Source organism: Corvus brachyrhynchos, unplaced genomic scaffold (genome assembly GCF_000691975.1).
Source record: "Corvus brachyrhynchos isolate BGI_N302 unplaced genomic scaffold, ASM69197v1 scaffold277, whole genome shotgun sequence".
In the NCBI taxonomy this organism is placed as follows: domain Eukaryota; kingdom Metazoa; phylum Chordata; class Aves; order Passeriformes; family Corvidae; genus Corvus; species Corvus brachyrhynchos.
The window spans coordinates 48,375-58,713 of record NW_008239113.1 but is presented as its reverse complement, the minus strand read 5'-3'; the positions used below and the strand labels follow the sequence as shown (position 1 = coordinate 58,713).

At 37.5% G+C, this 10,339-nt stretch overlaps 1 protein-coding gene across 1 annotated transcript in view; it reads right to left on the bottom strand.

Annotated features, from left to right (window-relative positions):
* LOC103619457 (mothers against decapentaplegic homolog 4) overlaps nt 1-9,961 on the bottom strand; it is a 17,017-nt gene extending 7,056 nt beyond the window's left edge. The window contains exons 1-7 of the mRNA XM_008637995.2: nt 9,597-9,961; nt 8,514-8,688; nt 8,070-8,099; nt 6,306-6,521; nt 4,400-4,519; nt 4,157-4,267; nt 2,366-2,416 (exon numbers count right to left, since the gene is read on the bottom strand). Coding sequence (XP_008636217.1) covers nt 2,366-2,416; nt 4,157-4,267; nt 4,400-4,519; nt 6,306-6,521; nt 8,070-8,099; nt 8,514-8,688; nt 9,597-9,845 — 952 coding nt within the window. The 5' untranslated portion in view covers nt 9,846-9,961. The remainder of the gene's footprint in view (nt 1-2,365; nt 2,417-4,156; nt 4,268-4,399; nt 4,520-6,305; nt 6,522-8,069; nt 8,100-8,513; nt 8,689-9,596) is intronic.
* Between the last annotated feature and the right edge of the window lie 378 nt (nt 9,962-10,339).

The following is a 10,339-nucleotide window of genomic DNA, read 5'->3' as shown; positions in this document are numbered from 1 at the left end:
CATTGAAACAGATCTGGCTTAAGATAGGAGTAATTACCTCCTATCCTAAGTGAAGTCAGTTTTCTCTATCCTCCCTGCAAAGCAAACCAGATTTGCAAAGTAGGGCAATGGGGGAACAAACAAAGATCACATAGTGACCTTGTCTGCACACAGTCAGGTATGAGCTAAAACAAGGAAGTATTAAGCAAGGGAGCATAACAAAATGGTATGTTTTAATAGCCAAGTGGTGCCTTTTAACTTACACTATTTAAAAAATTAGCTACAAAAGAAAGATGGTAGTTGGAAGAAGCTACTACGTCTATCTGGACTTCAGCAAAGCCTTTGATACTGTCTCCCATAGCATACTCCCAGAAAAGCTGGCAGCCCATGACTTGGACAAGTACACTCCTCACTGGGTTAAAAACTGGCTGGATGGCTGGGCCCTGAGCATGGTGGTAAATGGTGCCACATTCACTTGGCAGCCAGTGACTAGTGGGGCTCCCCAAGGCTCAGTATTGGAGCCAGCCCTGTTTAATATCTTTATTGATGATCTGGAAGAGGAGATCGAGTGCACCCTCAGTAAGTTCACAGACAACACTAAGTTGGTTGGGAGTGTTGATCTGCTGGAGGGTAGGAAGGCTGTGCAGAGGGATCTGGACAGGCTGGATCAATGGGCCAAGGCCAACAGTATGAGGTTCAATAAGGCCAAGTGCCGGGTGGGTCCTGTACTTCAGTTACAACAACCCCATGCAGTGCTATAGGCTTGGAGAAGAGTGGAATGGTTGGAAAGCTGTCTGACAGAAACGGACCTTAGGGTGTTGGTTGACAGCCAGCTGAACATAAGCCAGCAGTGTGCCCACATTGCCAAGAAGGCCAATGGCATCCTGGCCAGTATCAGGAATAGTTTGGGCAGCAGGACCAGGGCAGTGATTGTCCCTCTATACTCAGCACTGGTGAGGCCACACCTCAAATCCTGTGTCCTCAAATGCTGTGTCCAGTTCTGGGCTCCTCACTGCAAGAAAGACACTGAGGTGCTGGAGCATGTCCAGAGAAGGGCAACAGAGCTGGTGAAGGGTCTGGAGCACAAGTCCTATGAGGAGCGGCTGAGGGAGCTGGGGGTGTTTGGCCTAGAGAAGAGGAGGCTCAGGCAGGACCTTCTCGCTCTCTACAACTACTTGAAAGGAGGTTTCAGACAGGTGGGGGTCAGTCTCCTCTTCCAAGTAACAAGCAATAGGACAAGAGGAAATTGCCTCAAGTTGCGCCAGGGGAGGTTTAGATTGGATATTAGGGAAAATTTCTTCACTGAAAGGGTGGTTAAGCATTGGAATGGGACGTCCAGGGAGGTGGTGGAGTCACAATCGCTGAAAGTGTTCAAGAAATGACTGGACATGCTTAGTGCAGTAGGACCTAAACACAACAGCCTGATAAGCCAACAGGAAGAAGAGTTCTTCCCGTGCTGTAAATGGTACTCATTCATTATAAACAGCAGCACCCAACAATACACCTATTTGCCTTAAGAAACTGTTCTGGTTTTATTAGAAAACAGTAAACAAAGGTGCCTAAATTCCTTTGTTTTTTTATCTTCAAATAAATACTCATGTCTCTGAGGATTGAATAGGATGAAATCAATAGGGTAAAAAAGACATACTAAATAATGTGAAATACAATTCAGCTACAGTTAAGTACAGCCAGCAATTATCAACATTTTTATTTCTGGTATGGATTTAGTCACTAGCCAATGAATAAACAAGTTAAACTTTTAGGCTTTTCAACTATGCAATCTCCCTATGCAGGCAACAGCCTTGCTGTTGTTAAAAACAGAATATCACCTTGCACCTACATGAGAGTTAGCCTGTACCACAAGACAAGACCTCCTTGGCTCCCTGAACTGTTATCATTAATGAAGACTCTTGGAAAGAACAAGCTTTATGCAAAGGTCCAATGAGGAACTTCAGCACCAAAATGCTAAGCAGCACAATACCTATCTTTCAGGGCAACTGGCTGTAATGATGGACTAGATTATGGATCCAAGAGAACTTTGTCATGACCTAAACTCCATGATATTTCTAAGCAGGCAAAAAGCACAATTACAGGCACCCTGCAAAGTTTAGCATCAAGGACATTCAGAGTTCTGATACCTTCAGGGTAGGCACCAGCTCAGTGTGGGCTTGAGGGTTGCAATCTTTGACTTAGGCATCTCAATTAAATTCAGTTCACAGCCTATGTCACCATTCCAAGAGATGTCCAAATTCAAAACAAGACAATCACAAAATGCTTCCTCTTCTTTGGAATATATATCTCTCAAATTTCAGAGTACTTGATACAAAAAAATAATCAAAGTTATAAGTTTCCACAATATTAGCATTACATGTTAGATTTTACTCACCAGGATGATTTGATATAGGAGGCTGGAATGCAAGTTCATTGTGAACTGGCCCTTTAAAAGAAAACATGCCATTTGTTTTACATGAGGAAAAATAATGTTTTCTTACTTAGCTTGTTTTCCTATAAAAAAAAGACTTGCGAGGATGCCCAATGTTATAAATCCCAGTAATTACTGAATCAATTGGCCAAATCTGACAGGGGATAAAAATGCCCACAGAAAAATTACACTCTTAAAGGTTTCCTAAAAATTCAGAAGTTGAGTAAAGAGCTCCATTAGTATCCCAGGTGGAAAGGCTGCATGCTGCTCAAGCCAGACCCAGCTCCAGGAGAGAACAGAAACCAGATATATCATTGAGATGTAAGAGAAATAGGACTTCACATCTGCCCCCAAGTTGTGCAAGGAGAGAATCAGTGTATAGAGGCATGTGATACAAGTCTGTCAGAAACCACACTTCATTAGTTTTATCAATCACAGACCAAGTTGCCCAGCACACTGTGGACTTAACCATAAGAAACACTCACTGAAGATGGAAAGAAGCCCTAGAGAACTCATTTTCTAAGAAAAAAAAAATACAATGAATATAGTCTTGGTATTAGTCAGTTTAGTCTCTCAACTTTTATGAACTAACTAGGTCCCTTACAGGCAGCAGAGAACAAGGAAGAAAGATTTAAACATAGTATTATAAGTAAGAGCAGCTTTTGCAACAAGATGTAAAAAGAAACACAATGCTGGTAGGTGTCAAAACATGTGACTTTCTGAAGTGAGAGATGGTAGTAGCCAAGAAAAGGTCTCTGTAGTACCACCAGCCAGTTATAAATAATAACTATGGAAAGATACACACACTGAAAAACATTTATAGAGTATCTACAGCACCACTAAAGTTTTTTTACATCCTGGTATTTCTGACAAACTAGGTGACAGATGAAGCGGGATCCTAACAGACCAAAATAATGAAACTTAATAACTGTATCTAAACCACAATTTTCTCGACAGAGACAAGCTGAAAAGTCACTCTACTAATATTAACTCACAGTTTATTCTCCCCTCTGCTAACCATGACTGCTGCAAACATGCGATCTGGTTAAGTACTATATTAGATGACAAAGAACTGTTCTAGCTTTTTGCCACAAAATTTAGAAAAACTTTAATTTGGGTGGGTTTTTCCCCACTATACTCTTATAATACATATACTGTGCTAGACACTTACACTAGTAGTTTGATCACTTTTTTCCTTCCCATCTCCTGTACCTTAAAACAAGAGATTCAAGTTTGTGTGCCGAACGCACTCATGAATCAGGCTGTGGCAAGACCAGTTTATTGACAAGTACTTTACTGCACAAGCTTTCATAAGGTTCTTTTAAACTGGCTAAGGTACGTGGACACACGTCTTCCAAAGCTTAGTATGACTTCAAAATTTCCAGAAAATAAAAACAGCCAAGAACTTCCAAGTTTTGAAAGAAAAATATGCAAACAACACATTCTGAATCAACTCCCTTTTCTGCAAAGGAAATATTTAGTACAGGATTGCAAAGCCTTAAAAACAGAGGTTTAGAAAGGAAATGCTAGTTTTGTTAGGTATAGTAAGACACGTATAATATAGATGGTATCACCAGAGTTATCTGAGTTTCTAATCTCTGCTGCTTTAACAAAGTCCATCAGGCTTTTATACTTAACTAAGAAAAAAAAAAAAAAAAAAAAAAAAAGGATTTGGGGGTAAACAGTAATCACAAATGAACCCCCACCATTCAATAAAATTGAAAATTAGGTGATCTGGAAATCTGCACTACTTACAGTAATGCCCAGGATGCATAGGTGGATGATGTTGAAGATGGCCATTCTGGTGGTGAGGTATGGTAGGTGTGTAGGCTGCTGTCCGACTTCCAGTCCAAGTTGTAGTACTATCTAGAAAAAGAAAGGAGTGGTTGGTTTTAAATTGATTTTTTTTCTGCATCTCACTTCTAATCCTCTATTTCTCCTGACATTTGGAAACTGGTTTTAGAAAACTAAGAAGAGTGCACATATGTATATACTCACTGTGATGGTAAGTAGCTGGCTGAGCTGTAAACCCATTCTGCTGAGTTCCTGGCTGAGGCCCTGAAGCAATCTGTAAGAGTCCATCACTATGGCTACCTGTCAATATACTGGTAGGTTGACCTGGTAAAAGAACACACTACCTATTCATGAACGTTGCAAAATTTTAATTAAGAAGAGCTCAGCACTACTGGGTAGGAAAATACACCCAACTAAGGGCACTGCAATACACAGTTCCTACAAATTTGGTTTCAGTATTTTTTCCATCCACCAGAGTGTCTTAGAAAAACTTGAAGCAAGATGCTCTGCATCAACAAATTTTGACTCTAACACCCTTAATATTTTAAGAAGTAAAAGTATGCAAAGAACCATGTTTATCAAGTGCATCTTTGTTTTGTTCACATCTCATTTTTCAGTTTGAAAGGAAAGAAGAAACACCAGGTTTTACTGAATAACATAGCTGGAGTAGATTTGGTATGAATCCAAACAGGCCAGCAGCAGGTCCAATAAGTTGTTTATTTTCAGCATGTTATAACTACTGTTCCTAAGGAGAACACTCATTTGTGTTCATCCAAAACATACTGAGCAGTATTTTATTTTTATAAATAGCTCTTGAATAGAGCTGCATACATAACTGGATTCCTTCCTGAGAAAGTTGCTGGGCTTTTTTCCTCCCAAGTAAGTATTTCAAGAATTATCTAAGCTTTAAAGTAAAACTATAGATATTTCAGAACAGGTTAACAGAATTTGATTTTAAAAGACTTCAGCTCAGCCTTTAACACCTAACTGATCAGCAGTTTCACAAGTGCACTTGCACTCTCAAGCTGATGTGGGCTAGCAGAATTTAATACATTGAGAACTTGAACTAAAACCTAAAAATGAGCCTTTTTTTCTTGTCCACTTGGCTCCAACAATTATAACACTGATGAGAAAAAGTTATTGACAATAAACTGTTGTGCAAAGGCAATACAGTTAAACTGCCTATCCTTTTTTCTCTGCTGGAGACAAATACAGACACCACATCTCAGCTTGGCAAAACCATCATTAGCTTTAACAAAAAAGTTGTCAGCTAAAATTCAAGACATTATAAAAACATAATTTCACCATAATTCAAATTTGATAACATGAAATCCATCATATTCATACATCTTTGATATTAAAGTGACAATAAGTATGTGAAACCTCTCCAAACTTCGTGGTTTTTTTCCCTACATTAGGGCTGCAGGACACTGCGCACATAATGCTTTACTGTCCTACTGGAGTGAAATGAGAAGTTTGGTGTTGGCAAACCAGACTCTTCCACTTGTACCAAATACACACAAAAAAGTAACAAAAAACTTCAATGCAGCACTTCCACTGACTCATGAAAATATTAATTAGGGTTGTCACTTTGGTAGTACAGTGGGCCATTATAAAAATAATCAAGTTACAACTGGAAGATACATCTTGTTAATTGTGGAACACTAAAGAATTGCCTTAAACATCTTGATACTACTACTTTACAGCATATCTGTTTGTTATCCCATTTGCTGTTGTGATAAAATAATAAAATTCTTCCATTTCTACAACAATTAATCAAATGATAGCCATAATATTTTGTTACTGGCCAATTGTTTTAACATTGTGTTACTGAACCTTTGGTATATTCAAGAGTCTTGTAACAGTCATGTAGTGTCAGTCTCATTGAAAAAAGACTGGGCCACCAGGAAAAGTTACTCAAATTATGCTCCAAGTTAAAACCTTATGTTAATGCTTACAAGACTGCCTAGATCATATTGACACACACTTTTACCAGTGTAGTGTGGCAGCAGCACAGTTCCAATACAAGATCTACTTTGTCAAAAATCAGTGGTTATCTTTGAGCTTTCACATTTTCAGAGTTTAGTATTTCATATAATCTCGATCTTACTTGTTGAAGCCACAGGAATGTTGGGAAAATTAGTGGTGCTGGTAGTGCTAGCCTCAGTAGGAGCTAACATGGCTGGGGTGCTATAAGGCTCTGTAGATGCCCTGTTACTTGGTGGATGCTGAATGGTTTGGACTGAATGGCCTTCAGCAGAAGACAATGATGGCTGCCCCTCATAGTCATGAACATATTCATCTTTCACCAACATACTTGATGGAGCTGTGAAGAAATAAACAGTTAAACATGCAAAGCAAATCTATTTTCAGGATTTAACTACAAATTGTGCTACTACATTCAAGCAATAACAATGCCATTAAAACTAGTGGGGGGAGAATTTAACCTATATAAACGTTGCTAAAGCACTCCACTAAATTACAAATAAACACTTCAAGCCAGCAGCAAGAAATTTTGAAGCATAACTGAATAGAAAAGCAAACTTTATTTTGCTTACTGCTATCAAACAAGCAGTTTAGTCCCACAATAGTAGACTCCAATAGCATTTTGTTTTCTAGTCCATCACTGTGTGATTGGACACAGCTAATAAAAGGGAAGAACATGCTTTTTGTCAAGCACCTAAATATATGTTAATGCAGTAGTTAACAAACCAATTCCTAGTATACAAATAAGAACATAAATAAAGCTCCTATGAAAAATAATTCATTAACACACTACATAAAAAAACTTCATGCATCCCTTAAATAATTTTAAGCAACTCCCATCCAAATTGACTAGAAACATCAAATTCACATTCAAAGACAATACACCGCTACTCCATATTTAATAATGTAGCCACTAATTCAGAATATTCCACATACAGTGTAAGGAAATTACTACCATTGCCACAACAAGAATTTATTTCTATATATCCTATTGAGCATCTTTAAATAACACACTACATTAGCTCCCATGCTCATTTTTAAAGCAGACTTAAATATATTAAAATATGACAGTAATTTTTTTGTTTCCTGCTTCAAAAACAGTAGCATGACATGAAAACATTTATGTATTTAACTGCTGGCTAGTAAGCTTTGATTCTGTACAAAAGGATCATTTTTCAGAAGACATATGTAACAATTAGCAGAGATGAGCGAACAAGGTAAAGCTTGTGAAGTTTACAGTTTGTTAGGTGGGTTGGGTTTTTTTTAAGTTGTCTTTGCTAAAAATATTGGGTAACCCAAATTTCTCTATGAATTTCTTCCTGAAGGAAAAAAAAAATCAGTTTTGAAATAAAGCAGTTACCAGCTGCACAATCTCATAATTTCTGAATAATGTTCATTGGCGATTTAATGTCCAATTTCTCTCAAGTTTCAGAGACAGCAAGAATATTAGACTCCTTCATTCAATTGCATATTAATTACAGAACTTATACTATTTTCTTGTTAAACTACTTATTACATCTATTATTCCTAATTCATTTAATTAGCATATCATACAGGTGCACACAGTTTTGGGTGTCTGTGTTTTTTTATTAATTAGCAGCATTCAACGGTGAGAGTTTTGTTGTTTGGGGTTTTTTTGTGGGGCTTATAAGTTGTGAGCAATGAAAACAGAACATACTGACAAGCTCAGCTGAAGCCTCAATTTAAAGAATTTATCATGCCTCTTATATGCTACATAGCTAGTTTTTCCAAAACCAGAGAGAAAAATGCATTTTCATCTACTCTCAATACTCCTTCCCAAGGAGATACAACGAAATAAACTGTGTACATACTGAAGAATTTAACAGTTTGTGCTTATAGAAATGCAATAGTAAACAGAACTACTTACCAGAACTCTGTAGTGTCAGTCCCGAGAGATCTTAAAAAGAAGAAAAAGAAAAGGGGGTGTAGAAAATTATATTCAGAGATCTTCAACAACGTTTGAACATTAAGTTTATAAACTTTACAAATTGGTACTACGGACTCTACATATTATACCCCCTCTATCTCAACACAAGTCTCAATGCTAAATTATTCCTAGGATACACATTAACTGCAAGAACTGTGTGCAGAGCCAACAGAAAGGCTTAAACAAAAGCCACGAATTGTTCTTTTAAATTTGGAATAAAAGAATAATTCCATTAAGAAGATGGACAAGAGTACATGAGAGTAATTTATAATTAGATCATTAAAAGTTAATGTTTCTAATTTAGGCCTGTAATTTCTACACTCAAAAGGGAAACATTTTACATTTTATTTCCACTGTTCCATTTTAAATCAAGAGTCTACTTACCAATGCCAGGTGATACTACACGCTCATAATGGTAAGGATTTACACAGACACTGTCACATTTTAAGTCAAAAGCATACTGACAATATTTAACATGCTTGAGTTCATTTTTATGAAGATCAGGCCACCTCCAAAGACGAGCATAAATCACATGAGGGAATCCCTTGCGACCAGCCACCTAAAAAGTTAGACACACAAGTTGATTGGGAAAGTAGCAACACATTTCATTTTACTTAGTGAGGAGCAAAGCTGGAAGAGGACAAACAACAACACAACCTCTCTCCATCATCAAAATATGGAAAAAAAATGGTGATGTACAGTTTACCCAAGTTCTGTACTCAACAGAAATAAATCTCTATTAGGGTTTTGCTATGGTTAAATCAACACTGTGATTCTTAAGAAAAAATACTGGATACAAAATGGCAGAAGCAGAATTTGTGCTTAAGGTAGTATGTATGGTCACCTTCCCCACCATGGATGACTAAGGAGCTTTGCCCCAGAAGAGGAAAAAAGCACTAAGCTACACTATAAGGACTTTACAAGTAGAAGAATGCCAATCCATTATAATGAAAAAAAAAAAATTAAAAAAATGCTTCTAGGGTAGACAGAAAGCCAGCCAGCAAACATGACATCTGTCCTGGAACAAGGAAATTGCAACCCAAGCTATACAGGTACCAAGTACTGACAATATAAGGCTAACATAAATCCTCAGTGCAGACTCCTTGGAGTACCTTCTTAGAATAGGTCTGTCTTTATACTTCTGACCAACAGAGCTAACAGAAGCTTGTAGTGAAAATACCAGGATAAACAGCCGAATTTATTACATGACCCTGCTTTTTACTGCCAAACACATACATACTCATTTAGAACAGCTGATCCAATGCCTTCTGCTCCTTTTGGAAAAAAAAACCAAACAAAAAACTACTGCAGCAGTCCAGAGCTCCAGCCATAAAACATGCCTACAAATGGGGGCGAGGGTAGATGCAAGAGAAGAGCTACTCTTCCTCAACACTCTAGGATCCTGTGTCACTCACTTTTGCTCCAGCTTCACTAGGAGGAAAACATCTGATTTTCACTTGTACTAACCTGAAGCCTCCCATCCAGTGTTCTCTGTATTGTAACACACTTGCTAGGATGAGCTCCATTTGTGGTTATAGCTGTAATCAAAGAATCCAATTCATCTTTTTTCTCCTTTAGCTTTTTAACTAAACTTTCAATTGCGCGTTTTGCAAAAGTTTCACTCTCTCCACCTTGTCGATGGCACATCAAGCTGTGAACAATGCTCAGACAAGCATCGTTACTTGTTGGCGTGTTAGTAATAGACATATTGTCCATTTGTCACAGCTTTTTCTTTCAGATCAAATGTCGGTTTTGGGGGCTGTTATGATTTTCAAGCTGATGAACAAGAGATGATCCAAGTTAAGTGTTAGATGTACTGTCTCTTGGTAAAACCTAGGAGGGAAAAATATCTACATTAGATTTATTTTTAACATTGCAGATCATGTTTCTAAGGAAGTCTGTGCCTTTGTGCTTCTTTTATTTTCAAGTGCAGGCTATTAAAAGCACATGACAAAACTGCATTTCTTGTCCCATGATAGCTAAAACATGCTTAAGACATTGCTTGCACAGTTTTAGATATAAGATTTATTTTCCCCTAGTAACAATATTTAAATAAAGATTATAGTTTATATATATGTACACATAGTATGTACATATAGAAAGGTAGGGATCATTAAATGAATCAGGAAAAGGAGAACAGTAACAATGATTTCCTATGTTTTATAATGGCGGGATGTAAACAAGTGAAAATACTGGCTGGGAATCAAGTG